Genomic DNA, 16307 nt, shown 5'->3' with positions numbered 1-16307 from the left:
TTACACATTATAGTTCATTTTTTTTTAAATATATTTTATTGTATGATCTTTTACTGTCCATTAAATATAAAATGAAACGGAATATAACGTATAATTTCGATGTCTAGTCCATGCTTCATCTGGATACTTCCAGCTCTGCAGGCCTATGTAAACACACTACTTGGTTAACTGGTGTACCGGGTCAGTCACATTGGTAAAACTGGTTAATCAAGTCAACAAGGCCCTAAAAAAAAGGAACACACCAAAAATATGCTAAGAGAAAGTATTTATTGTGAAAGTCCCGTCAGTCGTAGTCCAGGTTGGTCTCGTCTCTTCCTGGTTGACTTGTCGCTCACTCACCACTCACCTGCTGCGGACTTTGACTGGGAAACTCCGCCCTCCCGTCTTGTGACAGCGGCTCGACGCCGTGGGTGTGCACGTTAGTCAAGGATTCTTGACAAAAGGAAGCCGGATACGAGCCACCTCACCACGCTTTAGTCACTGCTTTATACCAAAAAAAATGACAAGCAAACCCACAGTATCAGTGCTAAAGCTTGCAAAACTGAGAAAACAGTGGGAATGCGAGAGTTCACCAGAAAGACTTACAAGGAAACACACTGACACATGAACTGTGGGTAGAAGGAAGTTAGCAGGTTAATCATACGTGGAGTTTTAGGTGTCCTCAGGTGTTAAGCAGTGAAAGTTTGAGAATTTATGTTTGACTGATATAATTTCAGACTGAATTCTATAGATCTTACAGTGTGTTTCATGGAGCACATCTACTATTAAATATATACTTTTATACGTTGTGTCAAAGCAAACACAGCATTTAGCGCTCCAGTGTTAGGAGAGAAATATTACAGCAATGTGTCTGCTGTCAAACCACACCTTTGGCAAAAACAAGCTTGAGTTGCGAGATCACATCATGAGGTAGTGAGGCTCTACAGTATGTTGAAGCACATCAAACCAGGTCTTACTGAAAAGGCAGCCTTTAATACGACCGACGACATTAAGACTAGTTACGCACATATACAGGATAAAGGGTTGGATTATTATTTTCTGTTCCTTCTCCCTGTCTTGACATGAATACCCAACATTAATAGTTACAGAAATGGAAAGTTACAGAAATAAAACTCCTGAATTTCATGCCGAGACATTTCTAACATTTTAGAAATCACATGCACGTCAACCCATTTTTTTGAGATGAAACAATTCATAGTTTCCAGGAAACTGTGACATGAGATGACCTTTAATATGCTTTTACCATATTCTCTGATTATACAGTCGTTACTTTTTCCACAGGTGCATGTAAACAACACACTCTTGCTTTCTGGAGTGTTACAATTAAAGCTGATCATGAAAATAACCTTGTGCAAACTTTAGTGAAAAATATATATTTTACTCTGGTGGGCAGAATTCAGAGAGCGAGGTCCGAGTGTCAGAGCTCAGTGATCTAGATGCGGGTAAGGAAGCCCAGATTAAGACTAGCAGGGATCTGAATGGTGTCCAGAGGAACGCAGGAGGGCGTGAACAGGAAGGTGACAGAGAAGATTTTCTTGGCGTCCATCATTAAGGTTGGTGATTCCTTTCTGTCCTTTAAAAGGTTCTAAAATATAAAAAAAAAAAAGGTAGATAAATAGTATTACTAAATATAAAACTGACAATAAAAGAGCACAAAACATTACTCACTTTAATAGTTGCGATGAAATCGGTAGAGACCCGCTCTTCAAACTCAATCACTGGGGTGTACAAAGTCAGTATTTTGACAATCTAAAAGAAAAACAAACAATGATCAGATAACTTAAAAAGTATTCTATTAACAGATGTAGAAATCGGAGTCTTTACTGAGGCTGGACCTGTGCTGTGGTGAGGGCAGTACACATGTTGCAGACAGCTTGGGCATCTGCTTCTGTCTTTTTCTTGATCTGCAGAAGCTGTGCGGCCTGTACGAGAGGCTCCAGAGTCTCCTTTGCTCCGCAGTCTGTCAGCTCCCTCTCCGACAGCCACTCCTCCAACTGCCAAACATTGTACCTGAAAGCAGACAAGCGTGGAGGAGAAGAACAGATTATGCATAGATACTGTCGAGGTAGATCCATCCTGGCTTCAGTTCTCTGCAACTACAACAGCGAAAACAAAGACATGTATGTAAATCAATTAGGGGTGGAACTTTAACGCGGTGATTACGATTAATTAATTACCAAAAAATTAACGCATTTAATCGCAGTTTGCGTTTCAAACAACGCAGAACTTTTGTCAGTGCACGATTTCCTGGTACACCGATTACACTTATGCACACGTCAGAGATCGATTCCTCCAAAATGGAGGAATCGGATTAAAGTATGTTGCTAGGACTGATGGGAGGCACATTTTATTTTAAAAAAAGACTACGTGATGGAAGCCTTGATGAAAGTGGGGTTTTGTGCAAAAAAAGAGTTTGCATACCAGCACTTCAACCCTATGGTACCATCTAAATGCAAAGTATGTTGCAGTGAGCACAGAAACCGCCGGAGCTGTTAGCGCTAGCAGTCCCGGTCCGAGAACGGACAAGACGTGTCAGCGACCCAAGCATTTTTTTTTTGCCATTTAAAGTCAATACTGTTCTGAAAAAGTACTTAAAGTAGTTACAGTGGCACTTTGTTCAGTTTTGGCCAGGGATATTTTCTTTCTTTTTCTACTGTTTTGAATTGAAATTCAATTAAATGCATTTTTCCAGACTTTAAAAGAGCTTGAGTTTACAATATTCATGTCTGAGTCTATTATTTGATTCAGTCGTCCACAAAAATTTAAATTAAAAACATGTTGCTTTTTGGGGCAAATATTTTTATGCGATTAAAATGTGATAAATCGAGATTAATTAATTACAAAGTCTCTAATTAATTCTATTTTTTTTTTTTTTAAATCAGTCCCACCCCTACAATCAATCAAATGAGAGTAGAACGGTTCTACCTCTATGCCTTAAAACTATCACCAGAATTAATTTAATTATGAACTTTACATTTAGTGATAAAAAAAGGGAAGTGGTTCAGACTCTAAGACGAGTCAGCACTGAACCAAACTCTAAAATCCTCCTGTCATGGGACTGCTTAATGGGAAACATTATGTTTCTGTATTAATTACCATCAGAAGATTCACATGATGGCCTGTTATTATTATATCAAATTATTGTATTTAATCAATGTTATAAACACTTCTTCTTAGTCAGTGTTCGTCCAAGTTAAACCAAAGAATGATAGTGTGGGTTTTCTGTAACTAGATTGTGTCATGGTTTATATCTTTTGTTTTTCTACTATAGTGCCCTCATGAGGTCAAACAGTGTAATCTCGCACAATATTACAACAGCGGTGAAACGTCTTCAAAAGTATAAAATAAGTGTTTATATGTTCAGAATATCTCTATTGTATGTCACTATGCAGCCATTAAATAAAGTCTTATATCTTCAGCTCTATAGGAGTCAAAGATCTTCCTTGATGTAAACAAAAATTTTAAAAACATCCAATCCATATTCTCCTTCGCATCTAATATTACTGTATAAAGTACAACGTCGTGCCTGTTGTGTGTTCCCTGCTTTACCTGATCTGCAGACCTTTACTCCAGGAGCACATGTCCTTCCGCAGCAGCAGATGGTTGAGTGTGACTGCACAGATGATGTAAAACTGCTGCTTGACCACCTGTTTAATGAGGTCCGGGTCCACCCCATGCTGTTTCATGGTGGTGTGGATGAGGCTAAGATGCTGCAGGAGGACTTCCACTGTAACAGCCTCTTCTGGGAAACTGGTGCTCCTCTTCCTCAGCCCGGTCGGTTTGGACCCTAAAACACCCTGGATTGTCTCGTGCTCCAACATGCTTGCCACTAGACGTGAGATACAAATCAAGGGAGGCGTCAGACTTATTAAGAACATGATGTCTGGTATTACGTATAGCGAGAATATGTCTCCTCACCTATGATGCGCTGCAGGATGCGCTCCACGCATTTGATGAACTGGCGGTAAATTTGGATGGCCAGGTCACCAAAGACCTGCTGGTACTCTGACAGCTCAAAATTGGTCAAGCAGTGCTCGTTCTGCTTAGCAGTGTTGTGCATCGTGAATTCCTACAGCACACAAAGGACGTACAGACACCTTGAGTTAAATAAGGGACAGGTACAGTTGTAAACACCTTACTGGTTTAAACACCCTCTCTGGATTACCTCATCTCCACTGTACTGCTTCAGACAGTGCATTAACCGGCATGTGTTGGCCAACCAGAAAGACACCACTTCAAAGTCATCTCCTCTCCTCTGCAGAAACAGAGTAAAGATGTACTCAAAAAAACGAAAATAACAAAACATTTATGACATTATAACAAATCAAAGTTATAAACTGCACCTTAATGACCCCTTTGATGCTACTGATGGTGGAGTTGAGAAGAGTGCTGACTCTCTGATCGTCGTTCACATTGTCTGCATATCGTAGGCACATGAAGATGATGTAGGCCGGAAGTCCTGGAATGAAGCTGACCGCTACGCCACGCGGCTTCAGATCTGAGAACAACACGACACAACAAAATACTGAACCGCTGTATCGCTAAAGTGTGGAAAACAAATTCAAATAATTATTTCTTTTGGCAGCAATAATTATACCTATGACCAGATTCTTAAGCAGGCGGCTCTCGTCACCCTCCTTGTACTCCAACATGCCCTGGTAGTCTTTCTCCTTGCGAGTGATGTTCACAGCTCTGACAGGGGCGTTCATCACGGAGGCGCTATTCTTTCGCTGAACGGTCGCTAAACACAGCAGTGACACCACATGAGCAAAGACGGGATTAATGTCACGATAATAATACACTGAAAATAAAATAACTTTTTATGTAAAAGTGCATTTTAGTTCGGTGTGATTACCTTCAAAATCTTCTACTTTTTTCATGTAAAGCTTAAGTTGTTTTTTAAGCTTTCGTATGGTTTCGTCTTGTTTTTCCTGAAGCTCCGAGAGTTCCTGAAATCATGCAAGGAAACTTTCTAAGCGTCAGAGCAAACGAATATTTCATGGCAGAGACTATGGACCTTTAAAACTGAAAAAAACCCTAAAAACAACTTGATGACAAGATACTGATCCAGTGTTGGACAGATATTCCTTAATAATAACAACAACCGATAAAAGGCAGCGTAGTAGACGTTGACCAACACTGGCCATACCCACCAGGTTCTCTCTGGTGAGCCGTGTGATCTCGTTCTTCAGGCTCGCCTCTATTCGGGCATCTTCAGGCAAGAGGAGGTTCTGAGCCAACAGCTTCTGTGCGTGCTGCTTTTCCTCCTTCAGTTTGTTCACCTCCTCAACCAGCATCTCGTACTTCTCCCTGTGAACACGTTCCTGCTCCTGCATCTGGCACTCAAGGAGCCTGGAGGATGGAGGGATATCTTTCAGCTCCGTATAGCATGAACCTGCTTCAATAAACTACTTACAGAATATTACTTCATTACCTGTTGGTCTCTTTCAAGCCTTCGTAAGCCAGCCACAGCTCTCCATCTTCATTCAGAGTGTGGATGTCAGCGGATCTGAGGAGGAGGAAATAAAAGCTCTGCAGGTTTCTTACAGGACTTACAATGAAATTGCAAACAGAATCCAATTTAATACCTGTTTAACGAATATAAAAGTCAAAGAATGAAAGTTTGGTTAATCATTCATTATTATATTACATTTTTCCAGTATATTCCAACGGTACACAACAATAACCACAGCATTATTAATAAGTAAGATGATCAAACTGGGACCCACGCAAACAGCATTATATAACTTAAGTTTTGCTCTAATCAACAGACTACTAAAAGTCATGTGATCTTACCTGTTAACATCTTGTAATGAATGCATTTCGCTGAGATCTAATTTCACACCTTCGCCAAACGCAGAGTCCTGGAGGTCAGTTCATTACATAATTAATCATTTTAAATCATTTAAAAACACTCCTCTTAAAAAATAAATGTGAATGCCATTGACTTTCTCACCCTATGCTTAAGAGCCTCCTGGCGGACCATATGCGACCGGAGGAGCAGCACTTCCTCTCTTCGCATGTCCAGCTCGTCATTGGAGGAACTGAGTTGGTCCAGCAGTATGTTGTAGGGCAGAGAGCCAGGGGCAGGGGGTATTAAATCACCACTCTCAACTGTCAGAGATTTCCGCAGCTCATTTAGATTCTGCTTCAGTTTCTTGTTCTCAGATTCCAGTTCTTGTCGCTGCATTAGGACACGTATAAAACATCCACAAATATTTGTTTTCTATTAATAATGTTTGAAAATCAACAGATACAGTGTATTGGTGTATTTTTTTTTGGTAATTTTTTGTAGATGTCCCAATATACCAACACTCACCTTTAATGATTCCAAATCCAGTTCTGCTCTGCCGACGGTTTTCTGCTCCTCCACCTCCTTCTCAGACAAAAATACACATTATGCAGGCATCAAATATGCAACCAAAAATAACAAATACTTAAAAATAAATAAACAATAACAACAAATGATCTATCTCTTTGGATTTATATTTCATTTTCCTGATGAAAAGCATTTTCGTTTCATACTTTCGCCTTTTCTTGCTGGGCTTCCTCTTTTTTATCCAGCTGTTGCCATAGTGACTGTTTGTCCTGCTCCAGTTCCTTCACTCTCATCTGGAGCTTCAGAAGGATTGGCAGGTCCGCTGTAGCCGGGGTTTCATCCTAACAAAACACAGCAAGCTTGGACGGTAAATCTCTTCACAAGGTAACTAGAATGCTGCACTAATGGGATTACAACACCAAGGCCAGAAAGAGATGTTCCCACAGCTGCTCCAAGTTGAAAGTATTTGGTAACAACAAACCTTGTCATCTAATTATGTACACAGTAACCAATTACTAGTGTTACACTTTAGTCTAATGTGTAACTGATCCATCAGTTCAGCAGATTAGTTTTTCCACCATGGCAATGCTTTAAAACACACACATACACGGTTTCTTTGCTGAAACATTAAATAGTAATGATTCTCCACCACCTTCAAGCCTTCAGAAGAGTTTTTCATACATTACCTGTGCTTGTACAGAGATGTCATCACCCTCAGTAGAGCCTAAGCTCAGACTAAACTCAGATGAGTTACTGCTGTAGTTGGAATCCGTCCTCTTGTGACAAGATTTGCTTGAAATCTAGTTAAGAGTGAAAATGAAAAGATGTTATACTTGTTCCATCGCACGAAACATTCTTTTAATGTTACGGATACACTGAACTCTGATATGCTGGAACATTCAACCATCTTCTTTGCATATGACACATTTCAATGTGCTCCGTGAGCCAAGTGAAGTTCCTCACAATGCTGACATTCATCTCCTCCTTCAGGTCTCTGTGCAGCTCCTCCAGCTGCAGGTGTTCACTCAGCAGACTTTGGTAGCGAGAACGTTCTTCCGTTAAATCCTTCTCCAGCTGTTTGCTGTTCTCAGTGTTGCCTTTAATGTCTATGTGGAAGAATTTTAATCTTTACTGAATTTATTCGAAATGTGGGTATTATTGATGAGCTGTGAAGGTTTGAGGTGAATCGTTCAATACCTGTCAGCTCCTGGGCTTGTTCAAGGATTTCCTTGTTCAGCTCATCGATGTTGTTCTCCATTAAGCTGTTCTTCATATTAAGCTCATCTAAAACCTGATGAGGAGGGAAATCATGTGATTTTTAAGAATTATTTCTCTACATTAGAAATAAAAAAAAATGTTATTCATAAAAACACAGTTTATCATAAAAAGACTGAATAAAACTCAGATGTACTAGAAACAACAAACAAAACTCTGCTGTCGGCCTACTGTAGGAATAGTCTCAGGATTGTGGAGTACAAAACTAAATGATACTTTCTACACAAATACTACGTCATAAAACACATATATTACCATACCAGATAATTAGCTGGTATGTAGACACTTGTAGTAAAGTTTCCAGGCTGTAGAGCTGGGTAAACTCACAGTGGAATAGGCCTACCTGTTGTGTCTGCTCCTTGTAGACCTTTGTCTGCTCCACCAGGTCTTCTTTTTCTCTGCGGGTGTTTTGCAGTTCCTGTTGAAGGAATGAGAGCTGCTCCAGCAGCGAGGGAACCTTCTCTGCCTTGGCTCTGACCTCTTGTTCTGATCTACGCAGATTTTCTATCTCTCTGCTCTGTCTGTCTCTCTCCACAGTCTGGGCCTTCTCCACAACACTCAGCATCTCACTGAGCTCTCTGTTTTCTTTTTGCTGCAGGGGGGGAAAACACACACATGCTCTGCATGTGATATGACAACTCCCAATGACTCAATGTTTCTCCAGCAGCAATTTGTCTTTTGGTTATGTTACAGAATAAACAGCTACTTACCATACATGAAACCAGACATCCACACTAACTCAATACTAACCTGCTCATTTATCTTGTGTTGCAACTGCATAATCTTGTTCTCCATGCCAATGTTGAGCTTCTTGAAGTGCTCCACAGAGCGCGCTTCCACTTTCAGTTTCTTTAATTCCTTCTTGGCCCTCATGCGTCGCACACAGCTCTGCAGCAGGATAATGGCTGCTCGAATGCGTCTGTAGCGCAGCTTGGCCAGCCAGCATCTCACCCACTTCTGAATGACCATGGCATTTTGCTCATACATCAACTGTGAAAAGAGAGACGAGTTTACAGGATAACGCCAAGTACAATTAGTTCTACACAGAAACAGTTAACAGCTTCCTCCAAACCTGGAAGATCTGGGATTCTTTTGGTCAACAACGTCCTTATCCTGAGCATATTCTCAAGTTAGACTTGCTAATTATAATTATTACTTATTACATTTCTCAAGGATGACGTTACCTTATAATACTCCTTTCTAGCCATGTAGGCCCTCCAGACGCACTGAATAGTGACGGCTGCGGAGCGCTGCTGCTGGTAGTGTCTCTTTCTCGACCACATTCGTACATTGCGCTGAATGACAATAGCTGCTCTGGTTTGCCGCAGAAACTTGACATGACTGACAGAAGAAAAAAAACATCCAATGCTTGATATATTTCTAGACCTGTTATACTTCATATTTAGCTGTTGTTTAACGTCTCCACTCACCAGCGGGCCTGGTGGCCCCGTACATGTTTCTGAATAGTGATGGCAGATTCTCTCATCCTCAGATACTTTTTGCGGGCCAGCCAGCAGCGGATAGTCTTCTGGATGCGAACACAAGCCATACGCAGTTTGTCAGAACGTAGCTTCTCCAAGTAAGCCACCTGACCAGCCCTGAAGAAGATCTTGTTTTTGCCAAACTGATATTTCTCCTGGTCCTAGGAACAAAACACAGTTGCATATGTAGTATAGTATAAATATCCTATTTTATTTTGGTCTGGGAAAGTTATATTTATTTTGTTACTGACAGTTCAGATATACCTTTATAAGTTTTTCCAGGAGATTCTTACAGGTCTGTTTTCGATCAGGAAGAGCGTCCTTTTGCTTTATGAGCACCCGGTAACGATTGAAGAACTCTTGATATGTCCATCTGCAATTTCCATTTCATACTCATCACTTACATGGGACAAGTAGCATATACAAGTTCTATAGGTTTAGGAAATATAGCAATGTAATGGTGTGTATATTTGCTCATGGCCCTGTGCTGTGTACTAGATGTTGTTGTTAATGTGGTACCTAGAAGGAAAGCCTGCTGCAGAGATCCGGATTGTTTCGAGGACGCCACATGCTCGAAGCTGCTGCACGGCCCTGACTGGGTCCAGGCTTTATGTAAAACAAACACCCATAACAAAATGAGTGTACAAGTCTTTAATCAGTGCTTGAATTTAACTGTATGAAAATGAAAAGTGAAATAATCATTCTTACGTGAATGGAGATTTATTGTCATTCGGCTTGATGCAGCGCACGTAGTGAGGAGTTGTAGCATTTAGCGTGTCCATCAGCAAATGCAGAGACTGACGAAACTGAATAAAAAGACAATAAGTACTTGCCATGAATTGAAAAACATAACATTAGCATTCAATTTAAATGTGAACAGTTTACTTGCCCATTTTGACTTTTATCAAATCCCACATATTCTGATTGATTTCTATTCCCCTAAAGTAAACGAAACCTCACACAGACTTGACACCGACCAACTGAGGAAACCCATCAATTAAATCATAGTTTCCATACTGTTCCTACTTCTCCAGGGTTTTCATAACAATCAGAGTTGCACGCCACCAAATGTCATGTTGCGTCCTCGTAATGTTCTCACCTGCAGTCCCACTGTTTTCTTATTGTCTCTCTGGGCTGGCCTGGCCCTTCCGGTGATGCCAGCAGGTTTGTTAGCAGAACGTGTTGTCTTCTCATCATCCTCAAACAGCCTCAGCAGCAACTCGAACTAAAACATTTTCAGAGATCACAGAGTTGTCATTGAACAGCAGGTGGCAGTGTTTTCAATCTAAAATTAAAAAGTGAGAGTATTTCCTCCAATAGTTATGTTGGAACAATTCAAGGGTGTGTGCCCACAAACCTACCGCAAAAAAATACTCTCTCTTGTTTTTTTTGGCAGTCAAAGAGTTGCTGATGTTAAAATTAAATATATTTCTTACAGTGACTTTAACAAAGATATATTATGGGATATGACTACAAGTGAGAATATAATAAACTGTGATCATAGTATTTCACCTTGCCCTTTTTGAGCACATTTATCTGCTCCTCGTTGACTGTGTCCTTATTTTTCTCCAGGAAGCCCACACACTGGTATTCCACCTAGGCACAAAGACCAGATCACACATGTTCTTTGAGTAAAAGAGCAAAGGTCACAGTTATCCAGAGACTGATTAGTGTGGTTCCAATAAACAGAATCATCAAACATTTGTGGTAATATAACTGAAGTCTGGCTTTTTAAGCTTGTCATCACAATTCCACACTTAAAGCTCTTGGTGCTCCTGATTAGTAAATATGAGTCATACATCCATCCGTTTATTTTTCACAGGGCTTGTTCTGTTCAGGGTGCAGGGAGCTGGAGCCTCTCCCAGCACACACTAAGCTGGGTTATAACCATGCAGTAGGCACCAGTCTGTCAAAACGGCGACTATATAACATATACAAATATTTGCACCTATGAGCAATTTAGGGTTCCCAGTTGTGTGAACTTGTACACGCCTGGATAACATTAAGACACCTGAACATCAGGAGAGCACCGATGCAGATACAAACACAACGTGCAAAGTCCATGCAGAAAGATCCCACACATGTCCTTTCCCTGATAAACTCGATGCCTTCTTCTTCTTCTCAGCTACGCTAACCCCTGGGATAAACTCCAACTCAGAATGAGCCATACAATCGTGAATCACCTTGTCAGCAAAATGGTGGATAATGAAAGCTCTATTCGATAATCTGGGTTTTTCAAAGTGAGCATTCTGCTTCAGGAGGGTGTTGTACAGTTTCTGTGCCCATGTGTCATCAGAGCCTTTCGGCATCTGTGGAAAGAGGAAGAGGTTCAGTTAGTCATGGCATTACTCATAACCTCCACACATATTGTGGTGGAGATTCCAGGAGGAGCGGAACAAACTTTTGGTGAGAAAAAAACAAAAACAGAAATGGTATTGTACCTTGCATTCCTCGTCCAGGAGGTCCAGGATCCCAAGCTTTGCCTCAATGAGATTGATGCATGGCTGATTGTCACAGAAGTCGATCAATGTCCAGGGGATCTCCTCTTTCATGTACTCTTCTTGCTCCAGTTTGAAGACATGCTGGAAGGAGAGGGAGCTAAAAATGATTTACGAGTACTGTCTGTTTTGACTAAAACGCCAGCATGCCAAGCAGGGAAAGACACATACCAGGTTGAACTGTTGTTGAAGCTTCTCATTGGCATAATTGATGCAAAACTGTTCAAAGCTGTTCACGTCAAACGTTTCAAACCTGAAGACACGTAAATGTTTGAATTAAAACAACATATCTGTTCATCTCTGGAACAAGAACAGAAAAACCCTACAGACGTACCCGTAAATATCAAGTACTCCGATGAACGAATGTTGTTTCAGTGCAGATTTTAAGGCGCTGTTAATACTGCCGACAATCCAGCTGAAGAGTCTGGCATAGATGTGTTTGGCTAGGGCATCTCGGCCATAGACCGCATTCATTTTAGAAACAGACTTGACATATGTTTCTGTGGTCGTCTTGAGCATCCTGTGACATAACCAATGAGCCATTTCTTCACAAGGCACTCCCATCAGCTCGCAGAAGACCATCAGGTGGACATCATCCGGCTGGAAATACAGGCACAATAATTATATTGTGCAGGTAACGCATCCTAAATAACACATTAAGGCATAACATTAAAATCCACTACAGAAGATAAAAAAACTTAATATTCTTTACCAAGATGTTGCATTTGTCAGCTGACAGATCTTTAACCTCCACATTGCTAAGATGGAGAATAGCTGACAGAATTTGGTAGATTTCCATTTGATCACTTTCACCAATTCCTACAATGAAAACAAAATAATACTTTATTATCAATAATGTTCAACAATTGCTTAGCAAGAAATATACATATAAATATATACACAACACTGTCTGCTCTGCACGTGCATGCAGACACACTTACCTAACATTGAGAAAGCTCTCCTGGTATTGCGCATCTCTTTGGCATCATCGACTCCATCTATGGTTGGGCTCTGACCCTGGTTAGTGTAGTGGAAATCCTCTGCGCAACCTTCAAATATTAATCATATAAAATACTGGATTACTTTAGATTACCTGTTACAACTGCCATTGAAATTATGTGGTAGATCATTTGCCAGTACTACCAAAAGAGAACTGATATTTTAGATAGTGATACCTAACTTGAAGGCTTTGAACTCTGGTAAATGTGAGGAGGCGCACAACTGGTAGAATATATGGTAGTTTCTTTCTTCGTGGGCCTGAAAGTGGTGCAGACAGGTGTTAAAATAGTAGCCAGGAAATACACTTCTAACACATTCACCACTGCTCTGAGTCAAGGCCAAGGCAGGCTAAACTGCGTGATGTTAATGCTGTTTGCTGGTGCATAGTTTCATGAACATGAGACTGTTTTAAATCAATTAAGTGAGGAGAAACCCAGATGATAGAAAGATATGAAGGGCCACATTCCCACTCTGAAGGCTGTCACCTAAAGGCATGCATGCAAAATCCACACACATGAAATCTACCTGAAACACAACTCTTGACTTTTCCAGTAGGTAGGTTCTCATGTTAGCCCCAATTATAGAATGCTTCTTGTCAAACCCAATCTCGATGTACTTCCCAAAGCGACTGCTGTTGTCATTCCTTGTTGTCTTGGCATTACCAAGGGCCTAAATAAAATAAAAAATACAGGTGTCTCAGCAGTTTACGCTATTTTATAATTTTGTCTCATTTTCCCCACACTGTTAAATGTTACCTCCATGATGGGACTGGATGCAAGGACTCGCTCCTCGACATTGGTGTCACTAGAAGAGAAGCTCACTGTGGCAAAGTAACGCATCGCGTACTTAGCCGAGACGGTTTTGCCAGCTCCAGACTCACCGCTCACTATGATGGATTGATTTTTTTCATCTCTGCATAAAATGTGACAACATACAGACCAAGTATCAAGTGTCGGCGCAAATGGAAATGAACGCATTTTAAAATGTAAAATAAAATTTACTCATCAAAGTCCAAACCTGGCCATTTGTTTGTATGCTTCCTCAGCTACTGCAAAGATGTGGGGGTCCATATCCCCCATGTTTTGTCCACTGTAGGCATTGATGATGTCAGTTTCATAGATAGGCAGGCTCTCGTAAGGATTGATGGCAACCAGGACAATTCCTGAATTTCACAAGGAGAAAAACACTCAGACTATTAAAACATAATAAACTTTGATTACCTGAAAGTTAGTCAAATTAATGAGCGGTTTTGTGTGCTTTCTTTAACGTTAATTCACGTAGTACGTTTCTGTGTTGTGTTCCTTTAAATGCAACTTGATCATAAGCATAATGTGCTGTAGATTACGTCTGAGCGTAGAGTGAGCAGCGCTCCAAAGTCTACAGTGATAGTGTGAGTCAAAGTGGAGCTCATTACCACAGTACGTGTAAATCAACTTGGAGTCAATAAAGCGCACTTTAAGGTTGTGTAGCACTGCCGGCTCATGGAGGTAGCTGAGCGCTGTGAGGTCATTTTCCCCCACCAGGATATTGGGGTTCCTAAGCGGCGGCAGGTTGTTGGTTCGGGGATCTATTTTGTGCTCCACTTTCTGGAAAGATGAAAAAAAAAAAAAGGTAGCTTAGGGTATATTAAAACACAAGAAACAACCAGTAGAAAAGTACAAGATTGGATGGTTAAATACAGAAATATTAGCATCAGTTGAGCATTATGTTAAAGCTAACAAGCAGCCACTGTGCTTGGCCTGTTCATGTTCACTCAGGATAACACTTAGGCCTCATTTCCATACCTGATGTGCATGCCCAAACTCGACATTGCAGCTGCAGGTAGCAGCAGTGCTGAAGCATGACTTTTAAACCACCATTTCCAACGCTTCAGTCCACTTTATTTTAAAGCCAGTACTTAAACTTTCTGTACCGCCTGTTGACTTGACAGAGAATGATTGCACTTTTTGTCAAACAACACAGCTGACTCGAATAAGCCTTCACTGCACATGTAAATTTACGAGGCTCAGAGAAATATGTGCATGGCTTTCTGACAGATCATCACACCCATCCCAGTGCCTCTATCTCCCCGTCGGTGCCTGCATGCGTGTGTTCCGTGTGGAGCTCTGTTTGTCTGTCTCACCGTGCCATCCTCCAGCTGTAGAGACAGAGACAGGTCCCCAGGAGTGTAGTCTTTGATAAGCTCTGCTGACTTCCACACTTCTGCCGCATCTGGGAGCCATACACGGGCATACTGATGGACAGATCGGAAACCGGGTCAGAGCCATTCAACCACTTACAGTCACACAGTCCCACACAAAACTAAAACAAACAAATGAAAAACAAAAAAAACAACTTTCAGGGAAATGGCAGAATAGTTAACTTTGTAGGGGAGGTTTAAAGAAAAGTCGTGAACGAAGATTTTAAAAGACAATGTTGTTCGGTATATTTTGGAGTGAACTTGAGTAAAACTACTTTCTCGATAATAAATGATGTTAATTAACCCAAACTACGGGTTTAGCTAGGTGGAGAAAACCGTTGTATTAACTTTAACCTAGACTTCCTACCTTGGAGTAAAGTTCAGAGGCTGCCATGTCCTTCAGCTTGCTCAGTGGGATTTCAGAAACGTCCTGTGCCCGCAGAGAGGAGGGTGGAACATTTTCGTGATTCCTGGAACAAGAAAACTTTTCTGAGCTCCTGTCCTGGTCTCGGTGCTCTCAGCTACGGGAGGACTCAACCGCTGCTGCTGCAACAGACAGCTGCGCGTGCCCCGACCGGCTCCGACACGTTCTGCGTTGGTGCGCCTTGCGCGCCCCCTAGCGGCCAACGCGGTAAACTGCCGAAGAAGAAGTGGAGGTGACACCATTATGAACCACGGAGTGTATAAGCCGATCAGGCATAACATTATGACCGCCTACCTAATATTGTGTAGGTCTCCGTTGTGCCTCCAAAACAGTTGTGACTCAACAGAGAATAGACATGGGCCTCCTGAGGGTGTCCTGTGGTGTCTGGTAACAGGATGTTGTTAGTGGAGGCCTTTGGGTCCTATGGGTTGAGGGGAGTGGCCTCTGTGGATCATCCCACAGATACTTGATCAGTTTGCGATCTAGTGTATTTGAAGGCCAGGTCAACACTTTGCGCTACTTTTCATGTTTTTTGAGTTGTTCATAAATCATTTTTGTGTGTGTGCCTTTGTCAGGCTGCGTCCTCGTGGGGATGGCTGATGCCGAGTGTCATTTCTATGGGGTGGGGGTGCCTGGTCTGGCCTAGGTGGATGGTACATGTCTAAGTAACAATCAACATGAATGCCAGGTCCAAAAGTTTCACAGCGAAACACTGAATTGTCACAAGATGGTCAATGTTATTTACTTCTCCTGTCAGTGGTTTTAATATTGTGGCTGATTGGTGTAACGTGATACCAATTCTAAACATGACTCGTCTCATAGAAATTCAGCTGAGTCCTTATAGATGCAGAAATGTTTGTAGCCTATATTTTTTTTGTGTAAATGTATACAACATGCTCATTATTGATAGGAGAGAGGAAAATTACACCACACTGCCCATCAAGCATAACTGGTTTCTTACTATGGTTGTAATGAGTACTAGTTTAGCCTAAATTAATTTGACTAAAGTAAAAATGTTAACTTATGTCACCATTACACTTCCCCAGTTGATTACATACTATATATACTACTTATGTTTTACATTGTTTTCTGAAAAGTCATGTTTAAACATCGAAATTTAGGTATGCATTGA

The 16307-nt window shown here is 41.1% G+C and overlaps 1 protein-coding gene across 2 annotated transcripts; it reads right to left on the bottom strand.

Moving 5' to 3' along the window:
- Positions 1-952: 952 nt before the first annotated feature.
- On the bottom strand, positions 953-15444 carry LOC311495914 (unconventional myosin-Va-like). 2 transcript variants are annotated; one of them, XM_084555569.1, is made up of 40 exons: positions 15119-15444; positions 14695-14805; positions 13987-14158; positions 13590-13734; positions 13328-13484; positions 13098-13241; positions 12749-12830; positions 12515-12622; positions 12286-12392; positions 11908-12173; positions 11745-11826; positions 11517-11657; positions 11259-11384; positions 10588-10671; positions 10175-10300; positions 9784-9881; positions 9595-9681; positions 9340-9448; positions 9025-9236; positions 8779-8935; positions 8345-8584; positions 7938-8186; positions 7517-7610; positions 7283-7425; positions 7006-7119; positions 6526-6660; positions 6320-6376; positions 5957-6184; positions 5797-5864; positions 5435-5509; positions 5154-5352; positions 4856-4949; positions 4598-4741; positions 4344-4498; positions 4166-4255; positions 3919-4069; positions 3550-3829; positions 1836-2010; positions 1669-1749; positions 953-1585 (listed from the first exon to the last, which is right to left on the bottom strand). In XM_084555569.1, exons 1-40 carry the CDS (start codon positions 15143-15145, stop codon positions 1433-1435), a joined length of 5466 nt encoding a protein of 1821 aa, XP_084411695.1. In that variant the 5' UTR covers positions 15146-15444; the 3' UTR covers positions 953-1432. The 2 variants fall into 2 exon arrangements, with proteins under 2 accessions (XP_084411695.1, XP_084411696.1); XM_084555570.1 differs by lacking the exons at positions 13098-13241; positions 13328-13484; positions 13590-13734; ... (1 more) ...; positions 14695-14805; positions 15119-15444 and having other exon boundaries at positions 12754-12988.
- Positions 15445-16307: the final 863 nt, after the last annotated feature.

The sequence above is a fragment of the Chelon labrosus genome, assembly GCF_963514085.1.
Source record: "Chelon labrosus genome assembly, chromosome: 11".
Taxonomy (NCBI): Eukaryota; Metazoa; Chordata; class Actinopteri; order Mugiliformes; family Mugilidae; genus Chelon; species Chelon labrosus.
This window is presented reverse-complemented; position numbering and strand designations above follow the sequence as displayed.